Consider the following 25,183-nt stretch of genomic DNA (forward strand, 5'->3'; position numbering starts at 1 on the left):
TTGTCTTGTCACTACACACCCTTGTAAAAAGTCCCTCTCCAGATTTCCTGTAAGCCATTTTTAGGTACTGGAAGACTGTTGTAAGGTGTCCCCAGAGTCTTCTTGCCTCCAGACTGAACAAGCCCAACTCTCTCAGCCTGTATTCATAGGAAAAGAGACCCTCAGGCACACAGATCTCACTCAGTGAGTATATATAGGAATGCCTGTCTGGGAGCATGTTTATTAGATCTGATGCACAGGTGTTTTTGCATGCGTGAGCAAATCCCAGGCACAGATGTATATTTGTGGGGCTTGCGTGTGGAACATAGAAGTAAGCTTGAATGGTGAATATAAATGTATAACCAACTGAGAATCAAATATTGGCATTTGAAAGTGTCACTAGATATTTCGGTATATAGACTTGGGGATCTGCATAAAGTTCTGTGTCTGAGAAAGACTTCAGCAACAGGGATTGAATCCTTTTCCTTTTTTGAGGCAAAGGAGTGTTTTAAGCAGGTAGACCGTTGGTAGCACGGCAGGGTATAAGGCTTTCATGTGGGAAGAGAACAGCATGGCTCATATGTGACTGTACCATCACTGGCAGGGTGCACTGAGAATGTGGGAATGGCTGTCCAGTTGTTTGTGTATGGCAGGGTACCTGGCCATTCTCACCTTCATTGGGGACCATCATTTACAAAGTGCCTGGATTACCACTGGAACTCACCAGGCATCTATTCAGAACATGGATGAAACTCAGGCCAGATAAGACTGTGCTGGGAAAAAAAATGCAAGTAAAGTAACCCAGGGAGAGCTTGTATGTGGTCAGCACCAACAGGCAGCAAATTATACCTGTCAGCTGACTGGCAATTACTGCCCGAGCCTTGCCTGAGGTGTGGGAGTTTGGGAATATATGTAAATACTTCTGCACAGGGAACTCATCCTGAACTGCTAGCAGGACACAAAACAACTCCTAGCACCCAAGCAGGCTTTGCTGTGCCTGTAGGGCATGGTACCCGTAGGGAACTCCCTACAACTTGCATCTGCTAAGACGAGGAAGGCCCACAGCAGTACCAGTAGTGCTGGTTCTGCCGCAAACCACGATGGAAAGTGCTGGGAAACGTTTTCAGTTAGCAATACATTGTATTTGTTTCACCAGTTACAGTATCACTCAGCGGCAAGCAGAGCAAAACCAAGCCATGCTGCTTGTTGGTGCAGAAGCGCATAGCTGGGGTTCCCAGGTCGGGTGCTGAGGCCTCTCTCAATGGGGCAGGGCTGGGATTTCATAGATAGCTATTTCACTTAAGTGTTTTAAAATTGAGTTCTGACTTCTCTGCTTCCCTTTCCTCTTCAGCCATGGTGGCTTTGCTTGCCCATCCCCTGCCTCCCTCTTTTTCTGAGAGCAGATGTGATGTGGACTTCAAAACCTCGGGCAGAAACCTGCCATGAGCTTGCCCTCCTCAAAGCCACCCAGTGTGTCAGGCACGCTGAGGTGTGAGGGAGGAGGCTACCCCCAGAGGAATTTCTTTTGTGGAAGAAAGAAATACTGTTGAAAGAAGCCTGATGGACCACCAGGCTCTCCAAGTGCCTCTCTTCGATGGATGCAAGCTTCTGGCACAGCCACAGCTGGACGCTGGTGTCGGATGTGCTGCTGATAGAGGGCATCTGTGTGCCTGACCTTGATCGCTGCATGGGAGTACAATGCCGAGGGTGCCCTCCGACCACCGCCAGCTGGGAAACATTTGCCCAGAAGCTCCCTCACTCCCTCCAGGAGCACACAGGCACTAAGGCCAGCTATGCAGTTCCACCTCCACCCCACCAGCCCTCCTCACTTCAGGTGGACCACCTCCACCTGCACTTGTCAGGGACAGCCAAGGCACTGGGCCGTAGCAGGCTCTGGAAGAGCTGAGGGTGCCCCACACATGCAGCCGCAGCCTTCCACGGCACCCTCACACTGCCCTCCACCACAGGGCAGCTTCTGCCTCGCCGTGCAGCCCGCTGCCGCTCTCAGCCCACCCAGGTGCCGGGGGACGATGGCCGCAGGGCCGCGGCTGGCAGCCAGGAGTAGGGCCCCCTGCACTGTCCTCCCCCCCCAGCATGTGCGGTCTCGGGTGTGTGTGTGTGTGTGTGTGTGTGTGTGCGGCGGGGGGAGAGCGAGGGGGCGGACACAGTGGAAATTTCCACTCCCTGCAGCAGCCACAGCCACCGCCGCGGCGGCGGGAAGGCGGGCGCAGGCCCTGAGCCGCCGCGTGGGGGCGGAGGCGGTGCCTGCGGCGCGGCCAGCCCGGCTCAGGCCCGCTCCCCGGCGGCTAGGGTCCCTTCCTCTCCCTCCCTCCCTGCCGGCCAGGCCCCCTTCTCCCCGGACCCGGGCGGCGGGGCAGCCTGCGGGCGGTGGCAGCCCCCCGGCAGGCGGGCGTGTGCGCGGCGGAGGCGGCGCTTGGCGCGGAGAGGGGGCGGTGCGGCGGAGCCTGCGCAGCTGCCGGCGCCCTTTAAGCCGCGCCGCCCGCTTGCCCGCCTGGGTGTCTGTGCAGCCTGGGAGCCGCGCGGGCAGGAGCCGTTGCCAGCACCGCGCCTTCCTCCTCCGGTTCCCCTCCTCTCTGCATCGCTGCCCCCTCCTCCCCACTCTCTGACCCGCCGCATCCCCGCTCCTTCCGCCACAGCCAGCTCTAAGATGCCCCGCTATGAACTGGCTTTGATCGTGAAAGTCATGCAGAGGGTGAGTGAGGGAGGGGAGACGGGGGGGAGGGAGCCAGGTGGGACCCGGCAGACACTCTCTCCCTGCCCCCGGCGTCCCCTCAGTGCCTTTTCTTGCCACCGCGTGCTGCCCGGTGGGGCACGGGACGGCGCGGCCGGTCCCTTCCCGGGAGCGAGCGCTGCTTTCCCTGGCCTCTCCTTCCGCGCCATGCAGCGGGGCCGCACAAGGCGCCTCGGACTCCCCATGTGTCTCTTTGCTCTCCCTCCTCTTCCTCTTTTTCTCCTTCCTCCCTGCTCCCTTGGAGAGTTTGCTTAGTTGCTGCTCTCGAGCCGCAGTCACCTTCTTTCCCCCCCTCCCGTTTGGTCCGCAGGTAAGCAGATCCCCCGCTGCGCGAAATCGATGCGTTTCTCTCTTATCCCGCCCTCCCCTCCCTGCCCCTTGCCTGGTGCCGGTCAACCTTTCCTTGCCCCTATGCGTTGGTGCAGGCAAGGCCCCCTCTCCTTCTGCAGCACCAAAGCTTCCCATTGCCGGGTGCCTTAGTGCCTCATCTCCCCCCCTCCCCCAGCACCTGCTATGGCTTTGCTGGGCACCTCGCTAGCTCGCAGCAGCCCCACGCTAGGTCCCCTCTTCACTGCGAGGCCTTGCGGGCAGCCTCAGTGGGGCAGAGCGAGGGCTTGCTCTGGCAAGCTTCCCCTCTCCTCTCTGGCCCCCTCCGTACTAGGGGAGTCTCAAGAATTAATTATTCCTTATTTTTACTTCCCTGCCGTTGCTAACACCAGTTGAGCTCCGCTGATACGGCTCCCCCATATCATCCACCGCAAAGGTTGCTAGCCGTTGCCGCTGTTTTTGGTGGCATGATGATAAGCCGTGGTGTGAGCTGGTGAGGTTATGTGATGCTCTGTTTTACGAGAGCTGAATCTGTGCAGGGGGTGTGTGCACTTGTGTATAGAAATAATAAAATAGAAGCACCTCTGTGTATAGGGGACCCTTTATTTGGGAAATAATAGCTGATACTAGCCCTTCTTTGCCACCTTCTCTACCCTTTGTTTATCTGCTACTTTCCAGCTTAATATGCAGTGCTGGTGTTGGAATGTGGCAGCACTTCTGCTAGGCTGTAGCCTTCTGATCTGACCCAGCACAGACATGCTTGCTCTCACATTTAATCTTCATTTAAATGAACATGTGTACCTGTCATAAAATATCAGGAAGCTAAATAGCTTTGCCGTATTTCTTCTGTAGTTATAGGAGCATGTCTTCATGTGTTGTATGTGCTACATCTACTAGTACATTTCCATTCATTTTACATGTACCATCCACATGTCGGGATTGGTTTTTTTTAACGGCTTAACTGCAGAAGCTTGTAGTAGACTTCTCAGGTGAGTCCTCTAGTGGAGAAATACAGCAACAGGGAGAAAAAATCTGGTGACATTGCTGCACTGCCTCGCAGAGCAGCATTTGCTCTGACAAAACACGATGCATTTGAACTTGGGTTGTCAACATGTAATTATTTTTTCTTTTTCCCCGCCCCCCTAAGCATCAGTGTATGAGCTATAGGTAAGGCGTTGAGATGCTTTTTGTGAACATGCTGTTAGTGTGGGAGATGTATTATGCTGTGCAGCCACTATAAATGCGGAGCAGGGCATAAAGTGTAGCAAATATGACATAATGCCGAGATACAAATGAACTGGCTACTCGGAAAGGATGTCAGGGAGTGCTTTCTGGTGCAAAGGATCATTGGTTCCTAAGATCTGAGCACAGGCATTCAGGGTTAAGCTTTTAGCTGCAAGATGCTTCTAATGAGCATGGATGCCCTCAGGTTTTAACGTTTGCAACGTTCTCCTCTGAAGTTTAACTCTAGTATAGTCTTTCCTGATAGATGTATTTTAAAGTGTTCTTTCAATTCCATGATTATGTTAAACTGCTTAAGTTTTGGTTCAGGTGTACTGTTGTTTTTAACCTACACCTGTTGTATTCTAGATGCTTCTTTTTTTTTTGTTGCTGTTGACAGTACACCAGATGTAGGTGCTTTTTTTTGTGTGTTCCAGTATCTTGCTGCTGCTGCTCTTGTGTAATGAGAACACTTGGAAAAAAATTCCTGTAGTGGTTATATGCTTCATGGTGCTGCTGAATCCTGGGAAAGAGGTTACTTTAATGACCCCCTTAGCAGTGCATAATCTCAACTGGAACGCTAACTTCAGTTAGCCAAAACATGGAGACCTGAATGTGTGGCTGATAAACCAGTCTGGAATTATGGAGTGACTAAATAACTCCTTCCTTTACAAGTTGGGGAGATCACGTACAGGCCTGAATAAATTGTGTTGCTTCTTGACACCAGCATTTCTCAATGAATCTACTGCGGGCAAGGTGTTCACTGTCTTGCTGTGTCAGTCCCTCTGTGCAGTGGCCGTGTGCTGCAGTGCCTGCTTTAGTCTGAGCCTTGAGCAAGCGCTGACTCCTCTGTTGGTGTCTGTGGCATCCTTCCTCACCTCTGATAGCTCCCTTGCCTTGCAGGGAAAAGAAAAAAGTAAGCCGCTGCTGCTCAGCTTCATTGCCCTTCAGGGCTGTCACTAATTCCTGTGAGCTCCCTGGCAGCTTGAGTGCAAACCTTCTCATAGTTAAGGTTGGTAGACTTTCACGGCTCTCTTCAGAGCAAACTTTGTGATTCTGTGGGGTTTCCTTACCCACAATTGCTTTTAATAGTTACCTTGGCATTTTAATAGATCAAGGCAGAATAAATCCCTCAAATTCTTTTATTGTTGTTGTAAACTCTGTTCCCTAGCACTGCTTGTGTTCAAGTTGGGGATTCCTCCTCGTTCTGCTCCTGCATGTGGTTTCTGCTGTGAGCTGTGGAGCTTGCTGTGCAGCTGATCTCCCTATACAGCTAGCCTCAGCATGGGCACAGGGCAAGCATGACCTGCCTGATGCTCTTGTGTCTGCTTGGCAGACTCTTCAGCTTTCCTTTTCTGTCTTAAAAATGCAAGACCCAGAGGCTGGGGGGTAGGGAAAAGCGGCAAAGGGAGAAACTTTTACTTTCCAACTTTGTCATCAGTTGTCTGCATGTACTTGTCACAAGTGCTTGTGACCTCTGTCCTGTTGTGTAGGTAGTGTTTGAGCAGGTAACTGACTTACACTAGAAATACTGTATTTGTAAATTGCCTGTGGACAGAGTCCTTGATCAGCAGAGACCCCAGTCAGTGACTCTTAGGAAAACAGTAAGAAAAAATGTAAAAATAAAAAAGCACCCCAGAATAAATAAAACCCCATACTTCTCTGTGGTATCACTGTATTCAAAGAGTAGTTGCAGGGAGGGCTTGGACTGTGTTCCTCCATGTGTTGAGTATATGGAGGAAATGCTTGGACAAAGGAAGGTATGAGGCCAGTGAAGTGACTGGAACTTAGAGTGGAAATAATGAATTTTGCCCACGTGTGTGTCTTTCTCAACTCCAACATGCAAATGACAAATTCTATGGTGAGCTTGGGGAGTTTAATGGCAGGCTTGCTATCAGTTTCGTGCAGACATATGTAAACAACATGTTGCCTACCCTTTAGAGCCTGAGTGAAAGACCACAGTTGTGGTGAAGGTAGAGGTGCAAAATGAAGACACAGCTGTTCATGTTCTGAACTTTACTATTCATAGCAAAAGATGAACTCTAATTATTTCTGTCTTTCTCCCAGGAGAGTCATCTTTGGCTTTCAGCTGGGGGACTGTGGCAAGGGCAGGACCTTCAGCAGGAAAGGGTAGTGACACGCTAGTGCATTAGCAGGAGTTGTGGCTGGCTGGAGAGAGCTTTTCAGAGAGGCTTCCTCTTCCTATCCTCGTTCTGCCAAAACGCTCTCGAGAGCCCGGGGGAAGGAAGTTTGGGGGGGGGTGGGGGGGGGTGAGGGGGGAGGAGGAGGAGGAGGGAAGGGAAGGAAGAGCTGGAAATGGCTTCCTATTGCTCTGATGCTGTTTTACAGACTGACCACAGGGCGGCAATGCGAGATACCCTCCAAGAAAATTTGGCATCCTGGGGAACCTAGGACAGACAGAGGAGGTGGCGGTATTGCCATGCTGCTCTTGGTGCTGCTCGACTCTTGCTAGCGGGGACACCCGTCTGCAACAGAACTACTTTGTAACTGGAACTGAAGTGAATGGGCAGTTTGAAAACACTTTATATTCGAGTAATTCACTAAAAATGAAGCGTATCGATATCTTATTAGTGACATATTTTCCCCCCCACTTCACCTGTAACAGACGACAAATACATAGTATTGTGTCATAGTCTAAAACCTGATTAGACTAGTGGACCCATCCACCCACCTCAATGCATCTGGGCTCTCAGTTTGACTGGCATGTTCACACAACATAACTTGTCTTCAGCGTCTGTTTGTTGCCTTTGGAGTGGATTGCCATGTTTCAAAAATTCCCTACCTGCTGTGGAGCTCACTATCTATTTTAGGACAGCCAAAGTAATGGGCAGTAGTGTTGCTTGACATCTTGAATATTGCACTTAATTGCTGCGTAGGCAGCTGCAGCAATTGGGCTTTTGATATTGTAGTTGCTAGGAAGAAGTGGGGCAGAACGGAAAGGCAGTGAGCAGGCGGATACTGGTTTTATTTTCTTTCCTGTTTGGTGAACCTACCTGTTCCTGCAGTTGAATTTTACATATTCCCTGCCTCTCTCCTTTACTAAGCAGGTTAAAATTACACAGAAGTTTTCCTCTGTTTCCTTTGACTTTTTAGTTGGCTGAAACAGGCTGCTCTTCACAATAGGATGCCTAGCAGGGAGGGACCCTTGTGTTTGGGCTAGTGCTGAGAAGACCAAAGAGTTGGAACTAGAAGACAAGACTGGAAGACTAGAAGATCTAGCATTGACTCTGCTTGTAGGATTCAGCTTTTTGTTTTCTGCCTTAAGTATTTCCATAAGAACTGGATTTTTAAGCGTGTTATGCAGACAGCATTTCAGAATGATACCCTCTCGGTCGATGTCTGCCTTTTTTCAATCTTCAGACTTGAGAGTGGTCCTTTTCTAAGTTTCTGCTAACTGTGGGGTATGTGCCTGGCTTTGGTTTTGGGGGAGGTAGAGGTTTATTCTCTTCTGAAAGATAGCTTAAGCCCTTTTATAGCAGGTAGTTGACAGGTGAATTTGGCAAAGATGTCCAAAGTGAGTACTAAGCTGATGGTAAGAATAATGGACTGGAAAGCCTCTTGGTTTACACTGGCTTCTGCAGTGTATTGAGTGGTGTGCTTCAATAAGCGTAGGTAATGGGATGCCCTGGTTAATTTTGCCACTCTTGTTCCTTAAGTTATAGAGCCGCAAGCCTGAGTGCTGCGGCAGGACTATGGGCAGGCCCTTGTGTCCATGCTGTTGTTGGCAGACTTGGGTGGGATTTGGCTAGCCCCTCTTCTGTGAAAGGAAATGGCTGCTTAACCTTTCAGATAAGATTTCTTGCTCCTGTTGCCTAATTAACAACATGCTCTCCTCTCTTGGCTCTGTATCTCTCATAATTTGTTCACTGTGCATATGTATACATGTGGATGTACCATGTACGTGAACAGGGAGATGGTTTATAAACTTTGGCATGCGAGCAGATTCTGTCCTTCAGCAGGAGAACTTGTTGTGATAAAGCAAGGAGAACTTGTTGTGATAAAATAGCATTATTGCTCTCCATTATTGTAAAAAACCTCAAAAGTGACTCATTTTTAAAGATATCAATCATATTGCTTAGAATCTACTGTTAAATTCAAATATGAATGTGCGTATGTTTCCTTTCTTCCAATACATCATGCATATTTGGTAATGATGAAGGTTCGTGCTTTCTTTATGTATTCTTTCAGGAGCTGATTTCTCCAATTCTCCTGTTCCAGAGCCATAACGTTGGCAGTTTCCACCCCAGAATTACTTTGGTTGTTGGTGATTATTGATCTAGTAACTTAGGAGCCTGCTCTGATAAAAAGCAAGATTATTCTTTGATGCACAGCTGCCCAGGCCTCTTCTGTTACAAGTCTTTGGCAATTGTTGCTTATGTGGAAGCAGCTGGTTGATAGAGCTGCATATACTAGCCTCTGTGCTGCTTATCCGAGGGCAGCAGGAGCCACTGGGCTGCCCAATGGATCAGGAGGAATATGACCGGTAGAGCATTCTGGTACAACATGCTGTGTAAAAGCTGATAAGAAGGTGAAAGGGGGAAAAGTACAAGGGAAGACAAATCTGCAAAACATAACTAATTATACAGGAGTGGAACAGGGAAGATTGGAAGTAAAAATATGGGAAGTAAGGCAAGACCTGTACAAGAGAAGGACCTGTAATGTGAGAGCATTAGTGCAAATACTGGTGCTGGAAATGAAAGAAAATGCATCACTGCTTCTGAGAGAGGGGAAGGAAAGAAGCGGATAGTGTGAAGGAAGGTCATAAATCCTAGAAATACAATTGTGGGGAACTACATAGAAACTAGTCTGCTTTTTTGTTTGTTTGTTTAATTCTGGTTTGCCCACTTGCAAGCCAGCCCTTGTGCTTCGGTTATGTAAATACCTATGGAATAATAATTAAAAACAAAGGTACATGCAGAGCATGGATAGAGGAAGGGAATGTGTTCAGTGGAGTTGATGTGTTTGATACTATTAGAATCGATGCTTGCTAGCTTTTAATACAGGTAATTACAAAGCTTGATGTAGAATAGCACCACTTGTTTTATAGCCAAGATCTTGTTTTGATACCTTAAAATCATGAGGAAGGTGCAAGAGCATCCAGCAGACTAGGCATCTTGGAGGGTCTCACCAACTGGATCACATATTTGTACCTTGCAGCTAAAGAAAACCTTCATCTTCAGTAGTGGTGGAGTTTCTGCAACACTTTCTGATGGTGTGCTTCTTACAGGGTGGTAATGTTGGTCCTTGATGTCTGGAACACTTGATTATATGGTCTCAAATCCTCTACAGAAATGAAAAGCTTGCGTGTTTATGCTTGCTTTACCCATTCTTTTGCTGTTGCTCTTAGTGACTAAGTAATGCATTGAATTAATTTAGGTAAATAGTACTTGCCAGTGGCAGTGAAATGATTGTGCTTCTGAGCTTTAGTTGCCACAAGAAGGAATTTGAGTCTTTCGGCTCAGTGTCCCTCTGCAGAATCCAGGTTAGTTTGCAAGCTGATGTCTTGGCACACTTACCCGGCAGGGAAGTTCTGCCTGACTGCCATCTCCTGGAGGAGACATCTCTTCCCACCTCTGTTAAATGGCTTGCTTTACCTGTTTGCTCTGTTGTGCTCTTGGTTACTGTTGACCATGTGCCTTCTCAGTACCCTCTGTCCTGTTCTGCTTCCAGTTCCTGTGTAGAAGGAAGAATGTCATCTGCAGTTGCAAAGAAAAGCATGGTTCCTGTGCTGAAGGATGGAGCTGCTTGCAGTGGCAACCTGTCTTTGAGCATCTGAGCCTCTGGTGGTGATCTGCTTGTTATGGCAGAGGCATGAATGATTCTGTTTACCTGCCAGGGAAGAGCAGGCCAGTTCCTCAGCAATGCTAAGTGGTGGCTGTACTTTCTGCTTTCTTCAGAGAACCCAGATAACATCTGGCACCCATGTGAACAAGCTGATTCTTTGGGCTGCTGAGGGGAAGAGAAAGTTCTTACCTACATGTTTTCTTTAAACTAATAGTCAATTTATCTTAACCTGATGGACTAGTCTTAAGACCCAAGTAAGGTAACTACAGTATGTCTTGGTAGGTGTGGAGAAGATAGTCTTTCTGGTGTCTATTTAAACAAATAAGAAGGAACTATCTCCTTTCTTCTGTCCCCAGCTTAACCCCCCTACCCCCCTTTTCCCTTTAGTTGTTTGGAGTTTTTTGGAAGAACAGTGGAAGCAAATAAATCCATTATTCCTGACAGTGCTGGGGACTGACTCACAGCAAAAGAAACCATTCAAATGTGCATGCCACAGGCAGTGGCAAGAAGTGGCTTGCTGAGACACTGCTAGTGATGTTTGTTTCAGAAAATAAGCGATCTTCCTCTTGCTTTGCAGTTCAACAATACTGTAGTAGAGTGCTGAATGAGCACTGCCATAAAGCTGCATCCTCTTTCTGCCTTTTTTTTTTTCCCCCTCTCTTTAATTTATGACTTGGTGGGAGACCTAAATGGGTATGTACACTTGGGACGGGGGGAAGAATGGTAAAAACAAAAAACCAACTATATTGATCTGCTGCTCTAAAACTGACAGTCACAGTGCTCTTCAGCTTCAGTTGGCCTTACAGAGCTCCAGTAACTGCTTCTGTAATAGTAGCATTACATTTTTGAATGGCAAATGCAGTGTTGTTCTATTTCTTCTGCTGAACTGCATGCTGTGAGGTTACTTATTTGTCTCATGTCTCCTTCAGCAGTCCTTTAGAAAAGGATCGAGAAGAATGTGTTGAGGAGCAAGCTTCTTTTTCTGATGCTGCAGTTAAATGAAGACCAGGACTGGAGCGATTCCTGATACCTCAGACAAAAAAATGCACTGTGTGTTCATAACTCCTTTGAGTGACAGACTTGAACCTTGCACCTCAGATTGAACTTTTATGCTAGTGATGATCTGTAGAGTTGCCTCTGGGGCACCTGTGTTCTCGAAGGCCAGCAGAAGTGTTGATGCAGCAGAGCACATGTGGCAAACAGGTTAGTCAGGCATTGCTGGTTTGGGTAACTTGTAAATATGGTACTTTTCTACTTCAGCCTGTTGAGCTCCTGGAAATGCCAGTCCAGACCCTTAACTGAAGTTACTTACCAGATGCTACAGGTCAACTTGTGCCTCCGAGCTTTCCTGCTTCCTGTGACATACGCTGTTTGTCTCAGGTGGGATTCCTGCCCAGCTTTATTCCTTAGCTCCTGGTTTACAAGGGAAAGTCCTGAAACTGCGGTCCTGGATGTTTAGTGCCCTATTCAGCAGCTGCAGGGATGGCCTCTGCTTTCTCAAGGGCGTGTATTACATAAGGACAAGTATCTGTTATTCAGTTATTGTTATCAGTTCAGTTATTTGTATCAGTTACTCCATGAAGAACATCTGTGCTTCTTTTTCATATTCTAGAGTGCTGCAGTAAATGGAATGAAGCTTTTTCCTCTTTTTTTCTTTTTTTCTTCTTTGTTTTTCTCTCGGAGATAGGCTACCTCAGAATGCCTTGTGTTTGCTGTCGAGCAGGTAGGAACTGACCTGCGTGTCTCTAGCAGGTAGCCTGCTGTGGAGCAGCCCAGCCAACACACTCAGGGCGTTGGACGTTGTACAGGCCTGCTCAAGGCATAAGAGATTGTTGGGTTGTTGTTGTTTTCTGTGTAGTTGTTGACCCTGATGATGTGGGTATATTTCTTCCATGCAAGGTAGCTGTCCAATAGGTAAAATGCTACCAGTGTGAGTTAACATAACCGCTGCTTGAAGAAGGTGGAGAAGAAATCTGTTGCTTCTAAGAAAGAGCCTCAAAACTACTTTGAAGTCTAGGAAAACAGTTAAGTATGTACTTTATTTGTGAACAAATAATAGGAGTGGACGCTCCTATGTGATATGTGGGCATTTGCATCCTCAAAATAACCCTTAAAGCGTTTACCATTGGGACTGATTGTTTTTTTGTGGGTTTTTTTTTTTTAACTGTAAAAGAAGAGGAAAGTCAACTGAGAAACTTCCCATCTGCTGAGAAGAGAAATACACTAAGCAGAAAACAAATAGTTGCTTTAGGGCTGGAGCAGTTAGATTCTGGCGTGCTTAAAGACCTGTTTTATTAGAAAAGCACTGTGGAGAAAGTTTTCCTTCAAAACAGTCATAAAAATTTCTCCTAAAAATCCCACCCTAAATCTGCTTCACATTATCTGGTATCTCTTCAGGGAATTGCTTGAGACTTTCTTTTTTTTTATTATGGGACAGGCTGCCCATTGGAGAGACATATGCATTGTTTCACCAGAGCTGTAGCCCTCTATCTTCAGACAAGAGGGAAGCACATTGTTTTGTGTCTTTGATATGATCCAGCCAGAAAACAGCCTTGGGGGAAAAAAAAATCAGTCCTTGGCAGCAGTGCAGTCTTTCTGTCTTTTTTGTTTTCTGTCAGTGCCACAATGTAATGCTGTTCTAATAATTTGAGATTAAACTCGCATGGGGCGTCTCAAAAGTCCTTCTTAAGACTTGAGGTCATAACTTGCTGAAAGTTCAGAGGGACGAGTCTCATTTTTGTAATGAAAAAAGTTCCAGGGTTATTTTAGAATTAGGTCTAATAAGAAATTGGTACAAGAAGCTACTTTAGTACAGTAATTTAGTGACAGTGCAGCAGATTTGTAGCAGCTACTGAAAACTTTCCACCTTCCTGCTCAAGCAAGCTAAGCCCTGCAGAATTCAAATGTTGATTACAAAGGTGATGTTTCAGGTCCCTGTAGGCTGATAGTTTCAAATGCATGGTCTGGCTGTGCCTTGAGGTGGAAATGCTCAGGAAACTTCATGTATTGTTTATCTGGGTTAGAATGAGCCCATTGTAGTTTGGCAAAGTATCCTAATTGAGAAATGTCACAATTTATTCAAGGGCAGCTGCATCTAATACTTGCACACTTTTCAGTGGGATTAAACATGGTTGTAGTAGTTCTGCTATGGGCTTGGTACCTCTTGTATCAAATAGATGTAGTTTTAACAAATATTTTTTTGTTTGTTACAGTATAATATAGTTTTGCAAGGTCATTGATTAACATACAGGGGAGATGGTGGAAAGTGAACTAACGTTCAAGTCTAATATTTTCCAGTAATGAAACAGGACAATAGAAGAGGGAAAATACCAATTATTACTATTTCCATAGTTTGCCCATTCCTCTGAGTTTTCGATGTGGTACTTTTCCTTCTTTCCAGTTTGAGGAAAGTATCTTCTTCCCCTTTCTTTAAAATGCTTACAGTTTTGGTATAAACATTGAAATGTAGTTGCATTTGAAAACTTTACTGAATATAGTAAAAGATGCAAAACTATTAAAGTGTTACTCAGAAGTGCTCAAAACCAAGAATAGTACGTTATACTTGTATGCGATAATGTCATATGATCTGAAGTGTTCATAACGTTGTACTGGATTAAACTAATAGACCATTTAAGTACCACTTCATTTGTGGGTGAGGGTAAATGTGAATCCTTCTGTGTAAGGATTTAAAATACGTCTGTGGTTTGAGGCTTATGAGCATGATAAATTTAGCACACTACTGTAATCAGTCCATGCTGTGCCATGTCTCCGTATTCTCTTTATTGGCTATAACTTCTGCAGAATGAATATCTGTATTCTCATGTGGATTAGTGGTGGTGATGGGGAACCCTTGTTATCTTTTTTGATTCTGAACTACTCTTGAAAACAACCAGCTTATATGAATACCATGAATGTGAATTTGTCAAGGCTGAAGTTGTGGTTTGCTGTAAGCTGTTTTAAAAATACATTTTTCTTAATGAGAAGTGCATGTTCTTGCATCAGCACCATTGCTACCTTTAGTAATGCACAAAGTAAGGTAGAGGGGGGGATGTCTGCATTTTCAGCCTTGACTGTAGTTTTTATTGTGGTCTCTCTGAGAATTTGTAATGGTTTTATTTGTTCTCTATTTATTTTTTTTTAACATAATGAATATGCTGGAGGGATGCTGAACAAGAGCCCACCCAAATACTAGAATGTTACATGATTGCTTTAGTTAATCATAGATGAATTAATAAGGAAATGTGAGCTTCCACATAGTGCTGAAGCACTTCTACAACTGAAGTGGAAGGGGGGATGCCTGAAGCTGTTGCTTGTAAGACTTCAAAGGCTGGCAGACCTTACGGTCAGGAAAAAAGATCCAGTGCAGTGATTTTATTTTATTTATTTAATTTCTGTGCCTATATTACTTTTACCAGTGGGTGGGAAAGAGGAATGGAGTCAGACCGTGTTCCTTACTGTTCTGTAATAATCTTGAATACTAAAGGTTTCAGTTCTGATTTTTAGACTAAATGAGTTCTTTGCTTTGGTCTTCCCATTGCTGTGCACATTTGGTGTAGGAAGCAGAAAAATCCTATGTCCAGCACTCTCTAAACCCATAAAGGTTTGGGTGTATATAGCCAGGACAGGGGTATATAGGTAGAGGATACTTCCCAACATGTAGAAGGAGATAGGATTATCCTGTCTTCATAGCAGAAGTAGGAGCTACTGTGCAGCTCTTCAGAGCCTCTTCCTCTCCAACCTGTTTGGTTGTCTGCTAGCAAGTCATATTATCCCCTTGTGTCCTTTGAGCACTTTAGACCTGCTTGCTGAAATGAGTGCCTGTTTCCTGACATGCTTGGGTAGAATTGGGTGTGATTGAGGGTTCAGGAATAGAGTGGCAGGGTATGCTTTGCCTCGAAACTCTCTACCTCTGATGTTAGTGATCCTCTTAGTGCTTGGATACACATAGTTAATGCTGGGAACTGTTTCCTGGCATCCTAGCAACTGTGACTGCTACAAAATCCATCCGGTTCTCTCCCATGTGCGTAGGGTGCTCCCAAAAAATGCTGAAACCATGCGGGCGTGAGGATCAAAATGCTCATAGCAGACAGAAATACCCTTAAGCCAGATGTCAGGCATTGTTTTGATTTTGCCCTTTGTTTGAATGGGACTTTTTCTTCACCTGGATTACATGGGATATTGTATGAAGAGCTTTCAGAGTAAAATATAAGTCATCTGTACTCCAGACGGGTCCAAGCTCATCTGAATAACCTTGATTTTTTTTATTTTTTTTTTCAGCTGATCTTAAATTTACATTGTGTTTTTGACAGTATTGCAACATCACTTTGATTTTTAGCTCTAGCAGCCAGCTGGTGTCTCAAATGCATGTATGTGATGCCAGGATCTATGAAGATTTGTGGGGTGCAGTGCTAGAGCAATACAGAAAATGACTAGCCAGGTTAATGCTCCTTAGTGGTTGTTTTTTGTTTGGTTTTTATTTCCCTAAGATTGCTTGAAAGAGGAAGGGCTATTTAATGACTTGAGAAATAGACTTGTGAGACTAAAGAAAAAATGAAATATATTTCTGTTCCTTGCCTTGTGGGGAATTTGGGTCATTTTGTACTCCAGAATTGCTGCGTCCCTTAAAGTACTTGTAAGCATTAAAGTTGACTAGTAGAAGGCATTGCTGCTTAGTTCTACAACTATTTAATTATGTCTGTTATGGATTGCATAAATACAGCAGAAAATATAAGGGGGAAAAAAAAAGTCTGTGGTGTTCAGTCATTGTTTTACTCGACTTCAAATTTTTTCTCATTACTTCATGAAATTCTTCTCTAATTCAATCTTTGTCTTTTGTCTTTGCTGCCTTGCAGGGTTGGTACAGTAGGCCTCACTAAACTTAGCTGCAACTAAGAATTTCTCCTACATCAACTGAGTTAAGGCTGATGCTCTTGTGGAATGTGGATTAAAAGTGCGTGCTAAGTTCCAAATTTCCATTTGAGAAGCGGAGAAAGTAAATGTACCACAACCACCAGCATCAGGACAGCAAACCAAGGGACAAAGAATTTGATCCACAGTGTTGATATATGTTAACTGGTTCACGTGTTGCTTAAAAGACATTTGCTGGGGGGCGAGAAGTGGACGTCAGCTGTGCGAAGGCATTTTGTTTACAAAAATGAGGGCTTCTTTGGAAACAGCAGACATTGCCATTGTGGTGCTGTACTTCGTGCTTGTAATGTGCATAGGTTTTTTTGCCATGTGGAAATACAATCGGAGCACCGTAAGTGGCTACTTTTTGGCAGGGCGTTCTATGACCTGGGTAGCTATTGGTGCATCTTTATTTGTGAGCAATATTGGAAGCGAACATTTCATTGGGCTCGCAGGATCTGGAGCGGCAAGTGGATTTGCAGTAGGTGCATGGGAATTCAACGCCTTAATGCTTTTGCAGCTTTTAGGATGGGTCTTCGTCCCAGTCTACATCCGGTCGGGAGTATACACCATGCCTGAATACTTGTCCAAGCGTTTTGGAGGGCATAGAATTCAAATCTATTTTGCAGCATTGTCTCTAATTCTTTATATCTTCACCAAACTCTCAGTTGACTTGTATTCAGGGGCACTTTTTATTCAAGAATCGCTGGGGTGGAACCTCTATTTGTCAGTTATCCTCCTTATTGGAATGACTGCACTGTTGACTGTGACTGGAGGTCTTGTGGCTGTCATCTACACAGACACGCTTCAAGCTCTGCTTATGATTATTGGTGCCCTCACACTTATGATCATAAGTATTATGGAGGTTGGTGGGTTTGAAGAAGTTAAAAGAAGGTACATGCTAGCGTCGCCAAATATTACGTCTATCTTGTTAACCTACAACATTTCCAATACCAATTCCTGCAATGTTGACCCAAAGCCTGATGCTCTTAAAATGTTGCGTGAGCCAACAGATGAAGATATTCCCTGGCCTGGATTTCTGCTGGGACAGACTCCGGCTTCTGTCTGGTACTGGTGTGCCGATCAAGTCATAGTTCAGAGAGTTTTAGCTGCAAAAAACATTGCTCATGCCAAAGGATCCACTCTGATGGCAGGCTTCTTAAAGTTGCTGCCGATGTTTATTATAGTTGTCCCAGGAATGATTTCACGAATCCTGTTTGCAGATGATATCGCCTGCATTAACCCAGAACACTGTTTTCAAGTCTGCGGGAGCAGAGCGGGATGCTCTAACATTGCCTACCCACGTTTGGTGATGAAACTTGTGCCGGTTGGTCTGCGGGGACTGATGATGGCTGTGATGATTGCTGCACTGATGAGTGACTTGGACTCTATATTCAACAGTGCCAGCACCATATTCACACTCGATGTCTACAAGCTCATTCGGAAGAGCGCAACGTCTAGAGAACTGATGATTGTAGGAAGAGTCTTTGTCGCGTTCATGGTAGTTATAAGCATTGCCTGGGTCCCGATAATTGTAGAAATGCAAGGTGGGCAGATGTACCTTTATATCCAAGAGGTAGCAGACTACTTGACCCCCCCAGTGGCTGCTCTGTTTCTTATGGGTATCTTTTGGAAACGCTGCAATGAGCAGGGGGCTTTCTATGGTGGAATGGCTGGGTTTGTTCTTGGAGCGATCCGGTTGATACTGGCATTTATCTATCGTGCTCCCGAGTGTAACCAGCCAGATACTAGGCCAAGCTTTATCAAAAACATCCATTACATGTATGTTGCGACAACTCTGTTCTGGATCACTGGGATTGTGACCTTCATAGTAAGCCTCCTCACACCTCCACCTACGAAGGAGCAGGTTCGGACAACCACTTTCTGGGCCGTGAAAAACAGGAATGTGAAAGAGAGCGCTGCAAAGGGGGAGCTGTACAAAGTGCAAGAAAAGAGCATCCTCAAGTGCAATGAAAACGCTAACCATATAATTCCAAATGGCAAATCGGAAGAAAACATTAAAAATATTAAGCCGGAGGATATCAATCTTCTGGTTACTTGCAGAGATGACAGCAACCCGGTGATTTCTGTGAGTCACTCTGAAGTTGAGACACCAGTTGATTGTTATTCGAACGGACAGGCAGCTTTGATGGGGGAGAAAAAGCATGAGGAAGAGACTGATGAAAGAGAGAGACATTTGAAATTCATAGATTGGTTCTGTGGCTTTAAAAGCAAAAACATGAACAAGAGAGCTGTTCGGGAGATGGAGGAAGAGACTGTTTGTTTACAAATGCTGGAAGAGACTCCAAAAGTTAAACTATTACTAAATACTGGACTGGTCTGTGTCTGTTCGCTTGGAATATTCATGTTTGTCTATTTCTCTTTGTGAGTGAATAGTAAACTTTTAAGGGTATGGCTAAACATACAGAAGGTCTCTAGAGATTTTCTTTGTTTTGTTTTAACTTTTTTTCTTTTCAAATAACACAACTGCAACCCAGGCATCGTTTACGCTATAATTGTAAGATCAACTCAACTTTAGCCTACTTAGAGACCATTTGAGACATGTTGTCCTATCTCTGCTAAAAGCAGAGCCTGTTGTGTCGTCTTTTCCCCCTTTTGTCTTTTTCCTGTCTTTTTTTCCTATTTGCAGTACTAACCTTGTGTCTTTTCCATGTACATGTGTATAAATATACCAAAGGTGGCTGTGTTTAAAGTCGGGCAGTTACATAGCTCAGTCGGCATTAAGATAACAACATATCATTTGCTGATGTGTAAAATCTAAATGGTTAAAGCTGTGTTGGAAGATTTTTAAATGTAGGGCTGTGATGCACATCACTGTGTAGTTGTTCTTTGTAACATAGCTATATTACCTTGGCCAACTTGGCACTCTTTAATTTTGTTCACTGCTTTTAGGTTTTGTTAGTTGTTGTGTTTTGTTTTTTATGGTTTTAGTTTCTCATTTCTCTCATAGTAACAATGGAAAGATATTTTGTCTCATCTTGTAGCACTTAAACCATGATAGCTGTTAGTAGCTTTCTGTCTTTTTTCCTCTGTAAGAAAATCCACTGTAAATTCCATTACTGAAAAGTTGCTGTATTAAAAAAAAAAAAAGACAAAAAAGAAAAAACAAACCAAAAATCTTGGAGATGACAAACTGGCAATGGAGGAGAAGGGGGAAAGGATAAAAAAATACTCTTTGGTTAAGTTATGTAGTCTGTTGAAATACAAGAGTTGTTTATTCAGACCCCTCAATGTCCAGACCTTTACTGCATAATTAGGGTTAGCCTCTTTCTAGAGGGAAAAAATCTCTGCATAGGTTCTACCACATGAGGAAAAGAAGTGTGAGACTTGGCATGTCTTCAGTTTGGTAAGCACACTGTAAAATAACTGCTGTGTATGTGTAGAAGGGCAATATGCTGCCCTTCAACAGGACAGTACTCTGCATCCCTACCATTTTAGAAGGGCAACACTGTGCATCCCTACCATTATTGCTGCACACTGAATCTAAGGGAAGAAAACAAAGTGGGAAGACAAGAGGCAAAGGAACTGAGGGAAGGTGGTGGAAGCGGTCCTTATTTTCCAGAGTCCTTTTGCCTCGTGTTTTTTCCCACTTCTTCTTTCTCTCTGTCAGACTTTTTTCTTTTTTTCTTTTGTTTTTTCTTAAGGAATGACTCCTGAGGGATTCTGTGTCAGGAGATAAGGAGCACGTGCAACTGTAATCTGTGTCAGCAATTGAGGTCTGCCCTTAAGATTCTTCAGATAAAAGTGAAACTTTTCCCAGGTGATCAGTAGGTCTAGAGATGCTGAGGTTCTTTTCTTCTGAAGGGTGGATGCCCAAGGCAGGGATGAATGGTTTCCAGGTGTGGAGGATGTGTGTGCAGTAGGTTGGTGGAGCTCAGCAGACCACAAGGTCCACTTCTCCTTGGTAAAGCAGGAGAATGTGTTGCTGTCCTTGGTGTTCTTGCCCTTACACTAAACCAAGTCAGGACCTGTTTTTGGGTGCAGAGGCCAGTTGACAGTGTGTGGCTGCACTTGCGGTAGTAAACTCCCTTATCCTCCATGACAGAATAGTCATATTCAGGCTTCCTGTGAAAATGATTCCTCTAGTTGTCTTTGCTCTATAAGTTGTTTGGGGATTTGTGAGAGCATGAACTGGCTAGGCCAGAAATGGTCTGAGGGACCATGCTGACACTTCAACAGCATTGATTCAAGGGTCCAGCAATGTTTCCTTGGCACATACAAAAGAACCAATATCTATGGGTGAAATAGTTGTGTTGTGATGAAATTTGGGTGCATTCTGCCTTTGTCTGCTGGAGAAAATTTGCTTTCCAGTACAGTGGTGCTGTAAGCTGCAGGCCGTCCAAATAGCTTTTAGTAGTATCAGTATAATATGTATTTTCAGATAAAATTACTAACTTCCATTTTTGGGGGATTTTCTTTGGTGTGTTTTTTTTTTGTGGTTTTTTCATTTGTACGTTCGTTTTGGTGTTTATTTTTAAATCAACTGAATCCCATTCATTCCAAGACTTTAAACAGAGGCCAAGATGCCCTGCCTTTCTTTGCTTTTTGTTGTTGCTGCTGGAAAGCAGACTGTTCTTAACTGGAAATACTGGAATAAGTGTATGAGTGCAGTTGCAACATATGTAGAAGAGGAGAGTTGCCATACCTCAGTCTTGGTGTTAACAGCAGTGTGATGAGACACATCTTCCTACGGTTTGTGTGGCTGGCCTCATTCAGGAAAAGTATTTTCAAATTGTTTGTAATGGCAAAGTATGTGAAATGGGGAATGGCATCTCAAGTTGCTTCATTAGTCGGCTGAGTCGGGGAGGACAGTACTGCTAGAAAGCTGTAAAACACAGTTGATTATTATGTTTTTTCCCTATGCTGGATAAAGTAACCTAGGGCAATTGATTTTAGTGGGATGAAAAATAACTTGTGGAGGGTAAAGATAAGTCTCAGTCCAACAATATCTTCTTGAAAAGGCTGGGATCTGGCTAACATGTCTGATTTGGTGCAGAAAAAGAGACTCATGTAGCAGGCACTGTCCCTTAGTAACTTGGCATGTCTTTCTATTAGCAGCTGGTACTTGGATTTTCTCGACCAGTCCTTTCTGCTCTCAGTACTAACAAATGCATTGCCACCTAACCTGTGAAGCCAGGTTAGCTCAGGGACCCTTATGCTTGGCTGCTGGTGCTTCATCTGTGCTTGCTTTTTTCCCAGGGTGCCTTACATGGTTATGAAGCTGAAGGCATGGCTTTTATAGCCACCTGAAGAGTGGTTTGCTTATAATGGTTTTTCCCAGCTTGTTTTTCCTCCTCTCTGCCCCCCAAGTCATTTGCTTTTTTAAAAGAGAGTGCTGTTTAAAGGGTTAACATACAGGATGCCAGTATCCTGTTCAGTGTAACTACAGTCAGATCCATGGTGAAGTTATCCTTTGACAGCGGTAGGGAGTCAACACTCCTTCACAGATGTTACAGTGCAACCTTTGACTGTTGAATCTAAGATACTCCATCTTCCAGTTAATGTCTTCTTGCTTTTGCTAAAGTAACAAGTTGCTGCATTAATCACAGTGGCAATTGGCAGTCAGTCAGGATCTTAATATACTTTGCATCCCCCCCATCTTTAGACCTGTTATTGTGAAGAAGCTTTTAAGCAAATTATTTCTCCAGTGCTTTTTCAGTAATTTAAAAATGTTTCTATGCTACTCTCTGCCTAATGCCAGCCTCTTCAGTCTTGCTGTTTTCATGTCTTAGATGTTACAGAACTTGCTCATGTTTTTTTGCTGAGTATGACCACTTAATAAAATGCTTTTATTAGAAAAAAACCCCATATATATATGAATATATATATAAGGTTTCAAGCAAACTGTCTGTTGGTAAGCAAGTACCTTGCCCTGTGTTATGGACCTTAGTATAAGAAGTTGCTTGAGGATTTTTTTTTATAGCGTAAACATGCCTTTGCTCATCTTCTGATCATGATCTACATGGAAGAGATGTTAATCCAGGTTAATGTTTCGGTATAAACACCAACTTTTTGGTCCAGTAAAACTACAAAGTGTCTCCCATAATGGACAATCAATTTCATGAATTCTAATGGCTCGCTGTCTCCTTGGTGGGACTGGCTAGTCATGCAGGGTTAGATCCACGAGGACACATGCTTCTGTCTTGTAGCAGCTGGTTTATTTATTGCCTTGAGCTTAGAATGATGTCTTGAAAAACTTATTTTGGAATGACACCTTTTTTTGTTACTTTCCTTAACTTATTTTTCTGTTATTTGAATTGTCTCCCAGGAATCTGTTAGAAGCCTCTTATTTGAAAAAGAGGCTTCTTAAGAGCTTTGGGAGGCTGTTCTTATTTAACTTTTTTTTTTAAATGACTGATTTGATGCTATTCTCTGCCAAAGTTTAGGTTGGGTTTTTTGTATGATTTTTTTTTTTCCCTGTTAGCTTTTACTAGAACCTGAAAGGAAACAGTGAGAGATTGTAAGAAATGAAAATGGCCTTCAGTATACCGCTTGTGTATTTTCTACTTCTCTACTTCTGTGTTCCCCTTTCCACCCTAATCCCAGAAGGTCCAGCATGAGACTTCTGATGCAAGTCATGAGAGTACTGTAACTGAGTGGTGGAAAGGATTTCCCACAAGGTTACAGTGTAGTGGGGAGAGCCATCAAAGGATCTCTGTGCGAGCACTTAAAGCAGAAGATGCTTACAACTTTAAAACTTACAGCTTTATTTTTTTTATATATATATTTTTTTAAATCCTAAGATAAAGGAGGTGTTGGGAGATGCTCCCTTTCAGAGAACAGGATACATGGAAGAAGTTGGAGTTGCTAAGCTCTAGCTTTCTTGAGGAAATCTTTGGATTTAGCATGTATAGTGAAGCAAAATACTCATCTGTTAATTTGGTATTCTGTATGTTCTGTGCCCTTAAATGTAATTGTTTTGAAAATAAAACTAACCTTGTTATGTGGTGTTAAAAAGCAGATGTGCGTGCAATGGTTTAATTTTTTTTTAAGAAAATGTTTGTATATAATTAAATGGTTTAATGTGCTTTAATTGGCCTAAGGTAAAGAGTAGTCCTAGAATGTAAACATATATAATTAGGATTTCTGATTTCACTGTGAGATCTCTGAACTCTCTTGTTTTGCAAAGTGGTTTGTTTTGTTTACAAAACACTTTCTATTGTTTCTTTTATGGTGTTGGTTTAAAGGCATTTGCTTCTCTTCTAATATTCATGATATAGTGACATCTGGTGACACTTAGCATTATCAGTTTCACTGTGTAAAGTCAGACACTTTGAGCAAAAATGGTAATGATATGACAATTCTCTGTGTCTATGAATACACGTTTTTAAATGAGGTGGTTATAAAAATAGTTGCTGTGCAAAATGTTAGTAGTCTTCTTCAAGAAGAAGAAAGCAAATTTTCTAATATCACTAGAGCAGTCTCTTCATTCATCTTATTTTTAAAGCACAGTGTCAAAGTGATGCTGCTTTACCTTTATCTCTGATTTTTTTTTTTTTAGATATCTGTGAAGTACTTCTGTTTTTTGTTGCTGTTGTGTTTTTCTGCAGATTTTATATAAAATACCAGTTAATGAACTGCCTTTTTGGTTTTTGGTTGGTTTTTTTGTTTGTTTGTTTTTTGGGTTTTTTGGTTTGTGTTTTTTTTTTTTTGTTTTTTTAACTATTCAACTAAACTACATTTCAGACCAAAACCAAATGATATCATAGAGCATTTGAAACCTGCATCTTTTTCCTTGTCTCTTGTGTTTTGGTTGGTTTGTTTTTGTTTTAATAAGCCAAATGGGCATGTAGATAAGATCGCTATAATGGATCCAGGTCTCTTTTGGTAAAGTGTTATTTAAAGGTCTGTTAAGATCTTATAAGACAATATACTGAAAAAAATTACTGTAGTAGGAATATAGATTTAGAAGTGTTACTGAGATTAATACAGCTTAAGTATATTGTAAGTTGCTACTGTCCTTAATGACAAGCTTTTGTCATAGAAACGATGTATGATAAATTAATTTTGGTCTAGTGTATAGAATTATCATATTGCTATAAATCTTTGAAGTAAATCTGATGCAAAAATTTCATAGTTAGCATTGCTGGCCCTGTGTATACTGTTCTTTGTATACTGTATGCATATTATTTTGCCTACTGCATTAGTCTTCAAACTAAAACTCTTATTAGAGAGTATTTGGATACTTCAGACTGTGTTTCTTGCAGTTTACATTCCTTTACCATGGCATTTTGTCCTGTCTAAAAGTATTGTATGGAAATGTTTAAAACTTCTGTACAAAGTTTCAATAAAAATAGAGAAAAAAAACCCAAACAACAACAGAATAGATATTTGTGAAGCTGTTTTGGAGAGCCTGTCCCTAACTGTCATAGCTGTTCTTACTTTTCTAGTAAGCCTCACATCCCTATGTATAAAGATACTTCCCATTTCCCCCCCCCCCATTATTAAAAGGCATACCTCTTGAAGAAGTGTATGGCCATCTGGGGAGGAAAAAACCCCAAACAAACTAGTTTCTTTAAAGCTGCAAGAAGCTAGGGAATCCAAAATATGAGTGCAGAGTTTGGCTGCAAAAGCCTGAGGCCAGCTCATGTTCTGGGGAGGTGGGACTGGGGTAGGCTGGACTAATCTTTCTACACACTGAGGCTGACGGGGCAAGGTTAGCTGAAGCACCCTGGAGAGCAGCAGCCTGCATGCAAAACAAAATAGGAGTGAAGCCTCATTTAACAGGGCAGCCTTGCTGGGTATTGTGTGAAATTATGATTCAGTTTTTTATTCCTTCATCCCTACCCCCTTCCTTCTTTAAATGCCCTGTTTAGCTGCTGCCTGAGCAACCTTGAGTGGGACAGGCACCTTCTTAGTTGCGGAGTGTCTTTAAATACCTCCAGTTGTACTTTGCTGTCCCTCTGGGGCTGCCCCAGCTTGAATGCCTCAGTGTCTATCTTGTGTTTTATTTCTCACTGTGATCTAGAAATTGGTCCTGGTGCTTAAGTCCTCAGAGAAGCCTGTGCTAGCAGTCATGCTTTGGGAATGTGTGTGGTGCTATCTCTTCCCTTGTAGGAGGAACTTAATGGTAGTTGGTGCTTAGCCTTTGGGGAGGGAAGGGTACCTTTTCCTGTTTGAGAAAAGATTAAAGCATTGACACCTGTAAGCAAAGAACATGTCTTCCACTTC

The 25,183-nt window shown here is 43.5% G+C and overlaps 2 protein-coding genes across 3 annotated transcripts in view; both read left to right on the forward strand.

The window, feature by feature from the left end:
• The first annotated feature begins 1,573 nt into the window (after positions 1-1,573).
• Positions 1,574-25,183, forward strand: part of MRPS6 (mitochondrial ribosomal protein S6) — a 46,794-nt gene continuing 23,184 nt past the window's right edge. Inside the window, exons 1-2 of the mRNA XM_061359353.1 lie at positions 1,574-1,836; positions 2,170-2,692. Of these exons, the coding sequence (XP_061215337.1) occupies positions 1,574-1,836; positions 2,170-2,692 (786 nt within the window). The remainder of the gene's footprint in view (positions 1,837-2,169; positions 2,693-25,183) is intronic.
• SLC5A3 (solute carrier family 5 member 3) lies at positions 2,576-24,338 on the forward strand. 2 transcript variants are annotated; one of them, XM_061359081.1, is made up of 4 exons: positions 10,414-10,583; positions 11,017-11,287; positions 11,772-12,113; positions 15,937-24,338. In XM_061359081.1, exon 4 carries the CDS (start codon positions 16,239-16,241, stop codon positions 18,378-18,380), a length of 2,142 nt encoding a protein of 713 aa, XP_061215065.1. In that variant the 5' UTR covers positions 10,414-10,583; positions 11,017-11,287; positions 11,772-12,113; positions 15,937-16,238; the 3' UTR covers positions 18,381-24,338. The 2 variants fall into 2 exon arrangements, with proteins under 2 accessions (XP_061215064.1, XP_061215065.1); XM_061359080.1 differs by lacking the exons at positions 10,414-10,583; positions 11,017-11,287; positions 11,772-12,113 and adding an exon at positions 2,576-2,692.

This window comes from Neopsephotus bourkii, unplaced genomic scaffold (genome assembly GCF_033783945.1).
Source record: "Neopsephotus bourkii isolate Nb327-2 ecotype Australia unplaced genomic scaffold, CSIRO-AGI_Nbou_v1 NB_962, whole genome shotgun sequence".
Classification (NCBI taxonomy): Eukaryota; Metazoa; Chordata; class Aves; order Psittaciformes; family Psittacidae; genus Neopsephotus; species Neopsephotus bourkii.

Coding starts and splice junctions, on each gene's coding strand:
- SLC5A3 (XM_061359080.1), top strand. CDS start 16,239: ATGAGGGCTTCTTTGGAAACAGCAGACATTGCCATTGTGGTGCTGTAC.